At 31.4% G+C, this 16,572-nt stretch overlaps 1 protein-coding gene and 1 long non-coding RNA gene across 3 annotated transcripts; both read right to left on the minus strand.

Moving 5' to 3' along the window:
- Positions 1-904: 904 nt before the first annotated feature.
- On the minus strand, positions 905-7,128 carry LOC107474138 (UDP-glucuronic acid decarboxylase 1). 2 transcript variants are annotated; one of them, XM_052257122.1, is made up of 7 exons: positions 6,194-7,128; positions 4,206-4,348; positions 4,040-4,119; positions 3,068-3,151; positions 2,911-2,985; positions 2,230-2,322; positions 905-1,450 (listed from the first exon to the last, which is right to left on the minus strand). In XM_052257122.1, exons 1-7 carry the CDS (start codon positions 6,802-6,804, stop codon positions 1,241-1,243), a joined length of 1,296 nt encoding a protein of 431 aa, XP_052113082.1. In that variant the 5' UTR covers positions 6,805-7,128; the 3' UTR covers positions 905-1,240. The 2 variants fall into 2 exon arrangements, with proteins under 2 accessions (XP_052113082.1, XP_052113081.1); XM_052257121.1 differs by having other exon boundaries at positions 4,206-4,352; positions 6,198-7,127.
- A 3,638-nt stretch (positions 7,129-10,766) lies between these two features.
- LOC127744855 (uncharacterized) lies at positions 10,767-13,063 on the minus strand. The gene is made up of 4 exons (XR_008006087.1): positions 12,754-13,063; positions 12,276-12,578; positions 12,127-12,182; positions 10,767-11,496 (listed from the first exon to the last, which is right to left on the minus strand). It is a non-coding gene; the product is annotated as an uncharacterized LOC127744855 (long non-coding RNA).
- Positions 13,064-16,572: the final 3,509 nt, after the last annotated feature.

Consider the following 16,572-nt stretch of genomic DNA (forward strand, 5'->3'; position numbering starts at 1 on the left):
AGCTCCACTTCCAAATTAAATCTCTAAGCAGCCAAGACCTAACACAGATGACATATCTATATATTTTTTGTAAATTGCACTTGGGTTTAAATTCCATTTAAGATTGGATGTTATTTAAGAACTTATAGTGTGTATCCATGTAATGTATGTAAGTATGTTGTGTAGATGTATAAAATATACATGTAATGTCTAAAATTAGAGATCCTCCAATCTACTTGACCAAATTAAATCCCTATATTATGATTCTCAATTAAATTCTTTCAAATTATTGTTAATTAAAACTACAATTTTTTAAAAATATTTATTTTTGTATTTGATGTAAAATAAATTATAAAATATTCTAAAAATGAATATTATAAAATTATATTTTTTTATTAACAATTAATAATATAATTAAAAATTTATACCTAATATAAAAGTTTAATTTCAAACTTTTACAAAAACTTATTTAAAATTTTAATACAATTATAAAAAATAATAAAATATTCAAACATTTATCATAGTCGTATATAATTACGTTAACATGCTGAGAAACTACAATATATATAATATAACAATAATTTTTCTCAAGACACGTTAACCCATATGCGTAGAATCGAATCTTCTCGTGTTACTCATGTTATGAAAGAGAAAAATAGAAATACAAATTATGCTTTTAATTTTTATAACCATAATGGATATCATTGACTCATTGGTTATTCTATAATGAATATAAAAAGCTATATAGATAAATGAATATTTATACATACCCCTAGAAAAATTTATATCGATGTATCTCCTCGGATAGCAGTGAGTAGGGTAACAAGAGAAGTCCTAATATTCCTATATTGCATACGGTACGCTGTAACACTTCATAACATTTGACAAAGTCAACTTTCTAAAAACTACTTCCATTCTCATGAGATTACCAGCATGAAAGTATCAAGTATTACAATATTTGTAATTACTAATTAATCAATACAATAGACAAAGACTTCTGAAAAGAATTGTGTCAAAATTTAATAAATACATCTATTTTATATGCTATGCAAAGCATAAACACTTAAATGAAAAAATTAAAGTAAACGTATCTCCTTACAGAAGTGAAGTCTTACCAGAACTTTCTGTTGGTTTTGACTGTGGATGACTGGAACGATGAAAATGAGAACTGAAGTGCAAACAAGCTCTTCTCCTTATACTGTTGTACATACATACATACATACATGCATACATAAAAGGTTTTGATACTAGTCTACTATGCTTATTTCATCCCTTTTCCTTCGTCTTCGTTTAGGATCCGATTGCGGAAATCGTTGACCATAAGAGGCAACCCTTCTTTGAGAGGGACTTTAGGCTCCCAGTTCAAGAGCTCCTTTGCTTTGCTTATATCTGGCTTCCTCATATGTGGATCATCAGCAGTATTTGGTCGGAATTCTATTGTAGCACTTGGATCAATTGTTGCTTTCACAACCTGTGCACATATAAATGGACAATGACAACAAAACTCAGTCCACTTCCTTGAACTCGAAAATTCTTCCAGAACTCTCCCTTAGTAGCATTCAGTTATTGTCCTAAGACAGAGAGGTTGAGAACAGAAATGTGTCTGGAGAAGGGCTCGAAAGCAAAACAATAAATTTGCTCATAAAATGGTACCTGATAGATTACGGCGCGCTGACAAAAAAAACCTTGAAAGATGCAATCGACAAAAGAGCCCCTAAAAGATTAATAAGTTTGACAAAAACCACCAAACGTCAACTGATCACGTTTCTGTTAACGTAAAACGCTGACGGAAGAGCTTAACTGGCAAACTCTGATCAGTTAATTAATAATGCCACATAATTATTAACTGATCAGAGTTTTCCATAAAGCTCCTCCATCAACCAGCTTAGCATTTTCTGTTAACGGAAACATGTTCAGTTGACATTTGGTGGTTGTCAAACTTATTAATCTTTTAGGAGCTCTTTCGTCGGTCACATCTTTCAGGGCTATTTTTGTCAGCGCCAGAATCTTTCGGGTATCATTTTGGTAATTTATTCTTTAAGAGAATCTATAAACTTATATAGAGGGATGATCTTTAAACCGATTTCTGTAGCTTCTAAAAGAAGGGATGCGAGAAATGGATTTCTACTATCCCACTATCTCCATATTTTCTGTCCCAAGAACCAAAAATTACATTAGCAGTTAGCGCAGAAGGCCCAATTATCTATTAACCTTATTTTAGTTTTAACAAAAAAGAAGACACCAAAATACCTCAGCAAGCTCTAACATGGTGAACTCCCCTGGGTTACCCAGGTTGAAAGGTCCCACATGTTCACCATCCATCAAGGCCACCAATCCGTTAACCTGTGAATTGGAAAAGAAATTTAATTCACCATTGCATCCTATTCAGCAGTTGGCACAAGTTCTAATGATAAAGTAGAGATAAGAAATCATCCATAGATTTAAAAATTCTCCAGTTCAAAAAAGAAGGGAAAAAAGATGAAATAAAAAATTTCATGATATGGGCTTTCTCAAATGAAAAGAAATTATCAATATTTTTCATTTAACCTTCCAAAGCAATTGTTTCTCTTTGCTTTATGTATTCTCAGTAGTTAATCCTAAAAGGTCCTTTTCAGTTTGAGAATTAGGATAAGAAAATCAAGTTGCGGCTTCGTTTGATGTTTTACAAAACATGCAGTTATGCTTTAAGCTACAGATTTTCACCCATCCTGACACTAGAAGATAGTACTCGTTATTTAGAACTTGATTGGGATTTAACAGTAATTCCATAAAAAAGAAACCATTTTATATTGGTGAACTATGAAGGATCTCTTTAAATCCCCAAGAGTAGTAGTAAAAACAAGGGCCCAAACATGACTGATAGTGAAATGATAAAATCCCCATCGATATGGAGTTTTAAAAAAACAAAATCATTGGCTAGTTGCTACATACCAAATCAGAGACATATTGAAAACTTCTTGTTTGCTTCCCATCACCATATACAGTCATTGGTTGTTTGCGAATAACCTGCAGTGATGAATGTATATGAGAAACAGAAAACCTTCGTTAAAAAAGAGAGCAGACAAAAACATTGAAATGGGTTTCAAACCTGTGCAACAAAATTGCTAACTACACGACCATCATCTAAACACATACGAGGTCCATATGTGTTGAAAATACGAGCAATTCGAACCTATATAGCAGCAAAACATATCAGTCTCAACATTAACATTAAATTTGCCAAAGCTACCAAAAGAAATTTAAATGCTGCTTTTGCCAAATTATTTAATTTGAGTGGCTTGAAGAATTCACCATGCATCAAACTTTGTCTTTAGAGTCCAATTTACAGAATAAAAATTTCAATCCTATAGCAGATCTGGTTAGAGAAAGAAAAAGTAATTAAACCAAAGCTATTCCTTTGTCAGGGGCTAAGTTCCTTTAACGAAATCCTCGGGAAGGAAGAGAAAGAGGTTTTAGAAATTTTTTGGAAACTGATCAATAGTAAACTAAGAATAAAGTTCTCTGGTGATCTCACGACTCACACCTTACGTCAAAGACAACCTCCTATCAAACTTAGGTTCACTGCTTTGAATAATAGCTTGAAAGGAAATTTGCCAACTCTAGCTGGAAGAAAACTATAGGATCCAGCACCGTAAGGTCAAAATTAAATGCATCGATCATTCTCTAACTAAAATAGAAACATTGGATCAGAGCAATTCAATACCATGAACTGACCAAATTGTCCTTAAGCTAAAAACACTACAGCACATGTCATTGCCCTTGGAGAATAAATAGTAAAAAATGCTAAGGATAATTTAATGAGTTGTTAATTGGAAAATCAATGGCTACAACAAGCAAATAATTAGCAATGGAGACATATATGTAAATCTCCTAAATTACATGTATGCAGTTTCAAGTTAAATCAATGCATACAAAGCATATAGCATGAAATAACTAATTATTAGATCAGTATAATGTGTTAAACTATACCACCTATTTATCCAACAATGTAGACATGTAGATAAATAACCTTCACTAGCTCAAATCAATTCCCGATATGTTGAAAAATATGTAAGGTTACCTCAACACCATCACCTCGATGATAATCCATTGTTAAGGTCTCCGCAGTGCGCTTTCCTTCATCGTAACAGCTCCTCTCGCCTAAAATTTTGAACTATATTTCAGCATACTGAACCACCATCCCATAAAGCTAACATTTCATTAACAGTTTTAATCTATCAGCTCACCTATTGGATTCACATTTCCCCAGTAGGTCTCTTTCTGGGGATGCTCCAGCGGATCACCGTAAACCTCACTAGTACTAGTAAGCAGAAACCTGGCCCCAATCCTCTTTGCAAGGCCCAGCATATTAAGTGTACCCATCACATTTGTCTTGTACATCACATATAATTAAGGATCCCAGAAGCAAAGAGTTTTTAATGCTCTTTTAGGCACTCAAATCATTATCTAGATGGATTCACACATATTTCATGATAGATAGAAATATAGTATGATCCCACAATATTATACATGTCAAATAAGCATTTTTTATGCCAATAATAGATCATGCATAATTCAGAACTACATTACATAAATAATTCTTCACTAGGCATGATCTACCATGCCATCTCATTCAAATGATTTTTTTGACATGTAGAAAACCAATTTTAATGATAAATGAGCTTCAATTATGATCTCTATAACCATACAAAATCCAAACAACGGTTGAAAGCCTATGATAAATCATGCCTAACTAAGAATAACTCCATGGACATGTTGTATGAGGAATTAATAGCTAGCCATGGACATGTGTGAAAGCACTCCTTAGGAAAAGACTTGTGAAAGCATTCCTTAGTAAAAGTAATTTTAAAATTGATTTTTCTAGTGCTTTTACTTTTACGACTAGAAATTTACGAAGCACGCTAAAAAATAAGAGAAGATCTATTTTCAAATGAAAAAAGATCTTTTTATCAACTTAATGGCGCCCAAACAAGCACTTAGGCCAACTCCCTCAAATCCTTAGTATCGAGCTCCCAAATCACTTATGACCTGTGAATATTTTACAATCTATTAGCACACCTTAATTAAGTTGTATACATGCACTAAGAATCATTCCACTCTAAGTTGGACACTCATCATAAATTCCCTTGAAATGAATGTGGAACTCTAAGAGACAATTTCCTAAATAATCTCAAAACAAGAAAAAGCTGTTACTCTGTGCCTCAACGACGCAGTTTGTTAGATTCAAAAACAGAGTTGAAAGCCAAGAAGTTAAGATTGAAAAACATAGAATAACAATTTCTCAACTTACATAGTGCATTAACATTTTCTTTTGAAAAAGATCTAGCCCAAAACACTTTACACTAAAACTTTCACAAAAACACCAAGCAACACACAAAACAACCGTTCCACAATTTTCATTTATAAAATAAATAAAATTAGCCCCTTAAGTTAGCAATTGACTTTAATTCATTCCAAGGACTTAACTACCTTTTGGAAGCTTCAAGGACCTTTGTTTCCAATCTTCAGCTAAAATTAGAATTTAGCAACTTTATGACTTCTTTTTCTTTTAATTTTACTTTCGTCATTGTCACAGACATCTGAATTTTTTTACCTCAGATCTATTTAATCTACTTCAAGAAACTATGATTGACGACTTTCTCTCACACGTGTTTTTGTCTTCGCCACCAGTATCCAGTAATTACTACCTAAGATCTATTAATGCAGTTTGAAAAACTATGAATGTCTCTTACCACAAGTTTTATCAATTTCTATGACTCAACTTAAAACCACCAGAGAGGGTACAGACTTACCTCTCACATTCACTATAATAATAAAAATAATAATCTTGATACATTGACAGTGTAAAACTCGTTTAATCACACCATTCTTCTGCATGACCATTTACGCAGTCAAAATAAAAGGTAGGTATTTAAGCTGATGTGGTATTACGTAATTAGATGCATGGATAAAACTGTTTTAGACTGACAGTGAATCAAATTAAATTCATAATTTCTTAACCGCTTGATTTTATTACCTAGAATCACATTAACCTAGCTTGAAAAACTATGATGGTTTCTTAGCACTAATTTTTTGTACTTACCACAGATTTTATTACTAAGAATTCTATCCGTTCCTGTGACTCCAATTACGGGGAAAGGGAACAAACTTACCCTAAACTTAACTATCACAATCAATCACTACAAGTCTACAACAAAATAAATAAATGAATAAGGATATGATAGTCTTGACAGGGTTATACTTGTAATGAACAGGGGAAGCAGGACAAGCAAGGTGATAGATCTGATCCACCTCCAACAGTATAGGCTCAACGACGTCGTGTCGAATCAGCTCAAACCTAGGGTTTCCAAGCAAATGTACCAAATTGTCCTTCCTCCCGGTGAAAAAATTATCCACCACAATCACCTCATTCCCTCTCCCAATAAGCTTATCAACCAGATGGCTCCCAACGAACCCAGCCCCACCGGTAACCACCACCCTCAGCCTCCTGGCGCCAATCGCCGCCGGAACCCGCCCAGCAACCGCGCTCCTTCTCTCGAGCCCGACGCCGCGGAGGTCGTGGCGGGTGGTGAACCCGCTCCGGGTGTACGGATGGGCCTCGGAAGGCCCAATTCTGGAGAGGATGGGCTGGATTATGAAGAAGGTCGAGCCGATTAGGATTCCGATGAGGGTGAAGAGTAGGCGCTGTTCTCTTAGAAGGTAGTTAATGGATCTTGGTAGGGATCTATTGTGTTTTGGGAGTTTTGGTGAGTAAGGGCCATATTGGTTTGAATTATTGTTATTACTATTCGGCATCTCCAGCCTGTGATTCAGCTTTGGCTTCATTCTTTTGCTTCCTTCTTTCTTTCCGAATTTAAATGCAGTGTTTGTGTGTGTGCTTAATGTAATGTGTTGTATGGGTGAAGGTAAAATTTGGAGTGGTTGCAGTGAAAATTGAAATGCTTCTTGTGTTTGTGTCGGTGAATGTGAAAGATAGGCTATTTGGTAAAAAGAAATGTGATGTGAATGTGAAAGGGAAAGGGAAAGGGAAATTGAGTGAGTGGATGGGAGGGTGGTGATATTTTAGTTTTAGGAGCAGGTGTATGCATGCAAGTGTTTCAGAGTCAGAGGCTTATATTTTGTGTGTTATGTGATCTGATGTGAATTGTGATGTAATGATGTGGGGCAAATGTATTGTTCTTTTAATAAATAAATAAATAAATAAAAAGGTTTCTTTTTATCGAGTGTGTTGATGTTAATCGGTGATTGTTGTTGGAAGGGACAATGGAAAGCGTGAAATTGAAGATGAGTAAAGGAGTTAGGCCCTCCCTGTTTGCGGGTTTTGGATGAGTTGAGTGACCAAATGCAATTAGGGCAAATGGGTAATTGTCTTGACCTTTTCATTTGCGAAATCTGATTATCATCGTATTATGATTTAAGAGTATACCCATTTTAAAATTCTTTTATCTCTTATTATTTATTTTATAAATGAAATCAAAAAAATATAAAAAAATTATTTAAAAATAAAAAATTACACTTTATTTTTTAAAATAAAATTTAAAATTTAAAAAATTTAAATACAAAAAAAGATAATAGTAGTACGTGAATTTTATGTTGTCAGCAGTGCCAATATCAACTACCTCACTATATAATTCTATGATTTGATGAGTTAGAATTCTTCCATGTGTCTCAAAAGTCGCATATACGTATTCATCGTGTATAACCCAGCTTGAACTTGAAGCCTCGAATTGCTAATGCAGCAAAGGATTTTGTACCTAATTTTAGTAATCTCCCTCTAGTTTTGAACTTTTATCTTTATTAATATCAGATTCTTCAAATAATCTTGTAGCGTACCAAGTCCCAGAGTTTGAAACAACATTAGATGTAGACAATCAAACACAATTTTTTTTATTATTGTTTATATTACAACCATTTACATAAACTAGAATGAGAGTCGCATAATGTATAAACGATAAATTAATGATAGTATATAATAAATATTAAAAATAGTTATATTTTGTAGTATTAAATTAAATATGTATAAATTAAAGTTAAATTTAAAAAGTATTCTGTTTAAAATAATTTATACTACAAAAGATTTGAATGTTGGAGTTGTAGAAAGTGATATTTTTATTTGATAATTTAATTTTTGTATTTGTTTTAGTTGATGAATTTAGTCTTTTTATGTGGCGCTCGTCCTCCTTTTTCTTTATTGGTTATTGTTAGAATTGTTGCTTTCTTCTTTCCGTCGAGGTTCTTGTGAAGACATATTCTTTATGAATTGTTGAGTTGTATGCGCTTTCTATTATGTTGTTTGTTCCATCATTACATGTATATTTTTCTTCCAAAAATGTGTCTTGAATTTGTATAGTTTTCTTTCTTCTTAATCTCTTGATATAGTTTTTCAATGACATCTACAATAAAAAGAACAAAAATGAATAGATTTTTTTTAAATAAGTTATTTTTAATAAGAATAACTGAAATAGTATAAAATGAAATTACCTATTAGTATTTTTTTTTTACCCACTCTGTCAGACAATGTCTCAAGTGATGCAAATTCAAAATAGTTTTGGAAAATGTTCAAAATTGGATCTTTAATTTCTTTCACAACAATTGTGAGTAAAAAATTTGCTTTAATTATACCTTTAATTGGCCTATACAAATAATTTGTATCTTCTATTTTTAAACTTTTTATAGTATAGACTTTTTCTTTCTTGCAGTATTAGTAAATTATAGTTCATAATTAGTTAAAAAAATAATGAATAGCATATTAAAAGAAGTATAATTTTAACATATTAAAATACAATTATATATAAAGTATTATAAAATAATATAAAAAGTATAAAAAGCAAAAATAATTAAAGTATTTTTCATAAATTCAATTTAAAAATATAATAAATATGTTTGTTTTGTACTTTTTCATCTAATATAAATATTTCTAAGCAAAGAGACTCTTCTTCATTTGTGGGTGTTAATGTTTTCCATAGATGAATCACGCGAACTTTGATAAACTAATTGTCTTTTTGTTTGGTGATATTGTCTAAAAAATGATGCTCCATTGAGTAAGTTTGAGATGTTGTGTAGTTCGAAAATAAATTTTTTATACTAAATTTGATGTCATTTGAAGGAATAGTGATAAGAGACTTATATAATTAGTTCAAATAGTATGAAATTTAAATATTTGTAACGTAAAATTTATTATGATTAATAATATTATTATTACATTTGTAATATGAATGTTTATTATATTTAATAAGTTATTTATAAAAATTAATAAATTAATTATTGGAGTTATAAATTTATTGTATTGTTTATAACGGTGAGATATAATAAATATATGGATATGGATTTAATGTCTTTGTAGGTTACAAATTTCATTACAAATTTGTGTATATTTTTTTTTTTTTTGGTTGATTTGAAAATAATAGTTGATTTAGCAAAAACTGAATAGTTGATTCTAATATTTTGCTAAGTAAGCGATATTGCTGATGTGCATTCGTAAAAAGAAAAAGATGTTTTAAAAGTAACGTGTTTAAAAATAATGTGAGTAAACTTATGTATCTATTTGTATATATTAAGAATAGATTAGATATTTACAACAACATACTCACAAACATTATCAGAAAATTTGTGAAAAGAATTGAAATGAAATTCGTGTTATAATGACATGAATGAGTTCTTTATATAGTTAAAATTTTTTGTCCCGTATGTATTATGTATGCACATATAACAACTATTTTTAAACAAATATTTCATCTTCATTATGGAAGAGATCTGTTTAAAATGAGACCTTCGTCTCCAGACGGGATACTTTGTCAATGTTCCCTACTTATCTCATCTTTTCTAAGGATGAGATACATTTATAAGAAAATCATTCTATTTGAGGACGAAATAAGTAATAAGGCGTAAAAAAATAAATTCTATCATTTTTGCATTTTTAATATATATTTACTTTATCTTATCTCCTTTATATATAAAAGGAGAGCAGTAGTAGTCCCAATAAACAACAAGTGCCATACTTCAATGGTTGACACGTATACAATTTTTTTTTATCTCAAATGTATTTGAATAAGACACCAAACACAAAAGTACATAACTTGATGGGTAAAAGTACAAAATTATCAGCGGTCAACATCTTCTTTCAAATGTATTTATATATATACACGCATGCCTCCACTTTTATTTGTTCATAAAAAATTTAGATTCCCAGTGGGAGCAAGAGAGAATATATCATTTGGTTTAACAAAGATACAAAAACCTCGTTAAGATGGCGAAGTCTTCCTGGGTGATATTAATACAAGGAAACTTTGGTGGAACTTCAAAATTTATATCATCAGGATATGGGAACTTCCAAGCAAATTTAATGAGAAAGAAGTGCAAAGCATTAAGATGATCTTGCAAGATAATAAGGTGAGCATTTTATATATGTAGAGCATTTAAAAAAATAAAAATTTACTGAGCTTGTTTGGAATGGTAGGAATTAGAATTCACTCGAGAGTTGAATTCTGATTCTTACTTTAGAACAACTAAAAATGAATGATTTGAATTCCTTTGAAAATTCAAATTCTCATTTTTCCTTCGTTTGTAAATTAGACCAAAAAATATCTTATTTCCAAATCAACTCTCACACTCTTTAAACTTAAATTCTATTCCATTAATATATTATAGTTATTCCAAATCATGAAATTAAATTTTAAATAGAAATGAATTCTTTTCTTAAAGGAAATAAAATTCTTTTCTCATGTTAAATAGTTTCCAAACAAGCTGTCTTCCTTCATTTCATTTTTATATTTTTGTAAAATGCCAGGAAAACAGGATGATAGCTTCAATATCTAAGGCGCTGGTCCAAAAGTGGAGTGGTTTGATTGTTCAGTTCCAAATGTATGCCATGAACAATTTTATTGTTGTGAAGAACACCAGAATAGCCTAGACAATCCCAAGCCAGTGGATACTAGCATTTTTACATAGGACAACAGTAAATCATATTTAAGAACCAAGCTTTCCATTGGAAGCCTTTAGATTCAGAACCATAGTTGAGCTTCTCAACGCTGATAAGATTCACCGGAACGATTTGTTTGATATGTTCCCCTCCTAATCGATACAAATAATCCTTCTATTTATACAGTTGGGAAGTTCAGAGTACATTTTAATGTTCCTCCTTTTTTTAAGATGTGATTGCGAAAGTGGTTGGTAAGGAGGTGGTTGGTAAGGAGGACCCAAGAGACTTGGTTACCAGTTACCACTAAGGGAAAAGAGACTAAACGAATGGTAATTGTTTTGAAAGACTTAGAGTATGTACTACATTCATTACCTTTGCTATTCTCTGATTACAGTTTATTTGGTGATTTTTTCCATCTGCAAAACACTTGGGATGCACTTCTCATCTGATTTGGTATTTCTTTGTAGGCACAACAAGATTGACTGCATTTTGTTTGGAAAGATGGTTGATCAAATACTCCTATACCTTGAGGATGGAACGGTGGAACCTGTGATTGTTCTGCTACAATTCTTCAAGGCTATACGGTGGAATGGTATATCCTGCATGATTGTTTACATTAATTTGTGTTATAAAAATACCTATTTAAGTATATTTTTGACTAACATATCATCATGTCAAAATGCAGAAAAAACTTCTCTACAGAACCATTTTGAAGTGTCAAAGATTCACATAAACTCACAGCTAAAAGAGATTAAGACTTTTAAAAGCAAGTTGGTAGAGCCATACATTTGTTACAAGAGTATATATTATTTCTAATAATAAAATAATTAAATCAAGAAAATATACATTATGTAAATCTGTTCTAGGTTGCTTAGTGATGCACCAGCAACTACTTCAGTTAGGATTAGCCAGATCTCATCACAAAGCAGATGGTCTGTTGATGAACTAACACAACATAACATGATATACTAATTCTGTCTGTTCTCTAACATGCAACATAACATGATGCAATACTAGATCAGCAATATTTGCTAGGTCTTCACATATATAAATCAAGAGTTTCACAACAGTTGCATTTGATAGATTTTTAAATATCTTGCCAATCAGTGGTTCAATTAAGAAGCTCCAGTCTTGAACCTATTATACATTGGAACTATCAGATCAGAAAACTTATAGTAATTCTAATGGCCTGTATATCATGGTATATTTATCAAATTATAGAAACTTACGCTTTTAGGCCACTCTGGGACCAGCTTGAGTATTCGTCCGTTTTCCAACTTTGATCCTGAAACCAATAAATCGGGCATGTGAACAAAGTGAATGCAGTAACAACAAGAATATAAAACTAAAATTTAGGCTTTTAGAGGTTTTCGCTTACCTAGCTTTATGATCTTGCTTGGTAAGAGGATCATGAACATGGCGGAAATGCAGAAAATCAAACTTCCAAGCAATTCTAAAAGCGTAAGCGCAATCACTCATTGGAAATATAGTTGTGGAAATCCATGCTTAAATTAGCATTCACCCTTTTATGTACATGTTCTCTTCAGGTAAATCTTTTATGCTTTCTAAATGCTCGGACTATCATGACCCCCAAAATGCTTTCGGAGAAGTGATGAATAATAGATGCTTTGGTAATTTGATCCACTCAAGTTGACTCCCGAAATGAAGCAAGATAATAACTCTATAAGGCCCCAGAAAAAAGGAAAATGTTAACAAAATATGCATGTTAGTAGATGAATAAAAGACAACCATTGAAGTGAGATTAATTAACAAAGAATATTCCAATACAACAAAAACATGATCTTGATTAACAAGGAATCAGATAGTAATAATCGCTAAGACATGATTGGGCTTACCTGGGACCAATTAATGCTGAGATCCATCAAGCAGAGTGGAATAGTCCATGGTTACATGATTTAATATCATTTTGGTGTTGTATAAGTGGTTTGTTCTTTAAGATCATTTGAGATCTGTTTTCACAATTCATTTGTTATGGATGAATCTGAAAATAATGTCGTTGGTAGATGTAGGATGAGTCATGGTTCATGAGTGGTTGGTGTTGGTGAATATAATTTAAATTCAGACCTTCCGTTTTTGAAAAACTAACTTTTGATATATTAAAATAGTAAAGTTATCCACCACTCAACGTAAACATGGAAGCTTGAACTTTTTCCTCTTTAAAAATAAGACCATTAAAAAATAACACTAAAAACAAGTTTCACAAATCACTTGATGATAAAGAAAGTTTCACAAAGAAGAACACTAAAAAGAAGTTTTATAAATTACTTGATGATAAATAATTTGCGTTTACTGTTTTTTGTTTTCAGTTGCTGAATTTATAAAGGTTAGATGAGTGAAAAAATACTAAAAATGTCTCTTTGATGTGGAGACAAGTGTTAAGAGACAATGTGAGAAATCGACACATCACATGGCATGTGACTCCTTCAGAAGGTCCCAATGCTAAAAACAAAAAGTAAAAGAAAAGTTAAATTTGTATGTAAAATTTGAATAACAAAATGTATTAATGTCGTCTTAGATTCCATTAAAACATCCCAATGAAATTGTTATAATTATTTAAAATATTGTTAGATTTTAAGAAATTATTGTCAAAATTTATTAAATAGCTAAGTATTTAATTATTTGTTTATTCTTTGTTATTATAATCATACGCGTGAATATTTGATCCGGTACTTAATATTTATTTTATGATTGTATGATATGTATTACTCTAAATTGATTTTAATTTAACAAATTGTCATTAATTAGACAACAAGAAAAATTATGCAACTTAACTTTAACAAATAAAATTATAAAAATAAAAAAAATAAAATGATACTAAAATTAATCAATCTTCCATTTACAATAATGCTAATTTTTATTTTGTTCCTTTTTCATATTTTATTTTTCAGGGACAAAAAGGTGTTGAATAATCCTACTTCAATTAATCAAACATAGAATTTATTTTAACAAATTATATCGATATAACAAACAGGTTTAATTTTTAACATACTACGTATATACTTCGTAAATTAGCCCTTTAAAAAAATATATTACAAATTTTTTTAAGGATAAACCATAAAAAATGTACCTTAATAGTTTTATCGTTGATAAAAATACGTTTAAATTTTATTATCAACAAAACTTTTTTAAATAACTAAAAAAAGTAAGAAAAATTACCAATATTAAATATGTATTCTCAAAACATATTTTAGAGAATAAATATTGATACGTTTTTTTGCAAGCATAACTAGAAAAAAGAGATATTTTAATCCTTAAAATATTATAATTTTTATGTCTATATTTGTTTTGGTGATTTCTTTTATCAATATCCAAAAATAAATTTAAAAGATAAAATAAAAATGAAGAGATCAAAATTTTATCCCATTTTATGTATGTATATTTTAAAATTATCTAAATATTTTTTATAAAATTTTAAATCAAATAATTATTTATCACTTACAAATAAATAATAATATTTTTACTTATATTTATTGTATTTTTTAATTATTTAAGAATATTTTTTGTCAATATTAAAATTTGAATGTATTACAAAATATTCAAGTATAATTTCAATATATTTTATCCATTTTATAAATGTACCATACAATAATATAATAAGATAGATTAGATACACCGTCCGCGTGAGAGTCCACACTAGTTTTATATATAATAAGAGAGCAATGTATAGTTAGGTGCATGACAAGTGAAAATTTCTTTCATTGACAAGTATGCAACTTATACTATTTTTGCGTGGTCTACATACTATTAACTTAAGTGGTTTATATATATATATATATTCTTATTTCTTATTTATATATAACAAGAGAAGCAGTGGATACCATAATACCAAATCCGTTATATAACTATAAAAATATATTAGAATAATAGTGAAACTTAAAACACATGCTTTTTAACAATCGTGGAAAAAAAGCCAGCAATTGTTAAAAGTTAAAATACATTACAATGACCAATAGGTTTGCTATTTATTTATAACATTTTTTTAGTTTAATTACTCTGTTAATTCTTATAGTTTCACAAAATTTTCAATTATGTCCCTATATTTTTTTTAATTGGGTCCCTGCACCAATTTTTTTTTCAATTGAGTCCCTACATTTTTTTATTTGAGTTTCTTCACTAATTTTTTTTAGTTGAGTCCCTATATAATGAAGCCAATTACTACTAAAAGAGACCTAATTGAAAAAAAATTTGGTGCAGGAACTCAATTAAAAAGAAAAAAAAGTATAGGGACCAATAGAATAATTAAACCAAAAAGATGTTATAAATAAATAGCAAACCTATTGGTCATTGTAACCCCCCACACTCACTCGTCAAAATGCATCATGCTAGGGAGAGGTATCCACACCCTTATAAGGCATGCTTCGTTCTCCTCACCAACCGATGTGGGACCTTACAATCCACCCCCTAATGAAGCCCAGCGCCCTCGTTGGCACATTGATCCGTGCTCCGACTCTGATACCATCTGTAACAGTCCAGAGTACCCGCTAGGATGATATTGTCCACTTTGACACACAAGGCCTCACAGTTTTTCCTTTGACAATAGGGATGATGGTCGAAGGCTCCTACACTCACTCGTCAAAATGCGTCATGCTAGGGAGAGGTATCCACACCCTTATAAGGCATGCTTCGTTCCCCTCCCCAACCGATATGGGACCTTACAATCTACCCCTAAGGAAGCTCAGCGCCCTTGTTGGCACATAAATTCGGGCTCCAGCTCTGATACCATCTGTAACAGTCCAAACTACCTGCTAGCATGATATTGTCCGCTTTGGCACACAAGGCCTCACGGTTTTGTCTTTGACAATAGGAATGATGGTCGAAGCCCCCCACACTCACTTGTCAAAACGTGTCATGCTAAAGAGAGGTATCAACACCCTTATAAGGCATGCTTCGTTCCCCTCCCCAATCGATGTGGGACCGTACATCCATCACCAAAAAGAAAAAAAGGTTTCACCCCCTGTAAATTGTATCATCATGGTTGAGAACTTTGATTACCTTGCTGATGTGAATACAAACAATCTTTATTAGATCTTTAAGGTCTTTCTCATTAGAGCTTGGGATGTTCCAAGTAGATTCAATGACAAGGAGGTTATGAGCATGGAGCTGGTGTTTCAGGACAGTAAGGCAAGTAGTCTACATTTAGAATTTTTTGATCTTTTTTTTTCATTTTTGTAAGGTGTTTATGTATTAGTAAAGAACCTAATATGATTAAACGTGTGCATTGTGATGAGCGGATAATTTATACGCTTTTTGGCATTGTTTTTAGGTAGTTTTTAGTAAGTTTAAGCTACTTTTAGGGATATTTTCACTAGTTTTTATGTTAAATTCACATTTCTGGACTTTACTATGAGTTTGTGTGTTTTTCTGTGATTTCAGGTAAATTTTGGCTGAAATTGAGGGACTTGAGCAAAACTCTGAAGAAGGCTGACAAAAGGACTGCTGATGCTGTTGGAATCTGACCTCCCTGCACTCGAAATGGATTTTCTGGAGCTACAGAACTCCAATTGGCGCGCTCTCAACGGCGTTGGAAAGTAGACATCCAGAGCTTTCCAGAAATATATAATAGTCCATACTTTATTCGAAGAATGACGACGTAACTTGGCGTTGAACGCCAAGTACAAGCTGCTGTCTGGAGTTAAACGCCAGAAAAACGTCAT

The sequence above is a fragment of the Arachis duranensis genome, chromosome 2 (genome assembly GCF_000817695.3).
Source record: "Arachis duranensis cultivar V14167 chromosome 2, aradu.V14167.gnm2.J7QH, whole genome shotgun sequence".
NCBI lineage: Eukaryota > Viridiplantae > Streptophyta > Magnoliopsida > Fabales > Fabaceae > Arachis > Arachis duranensis.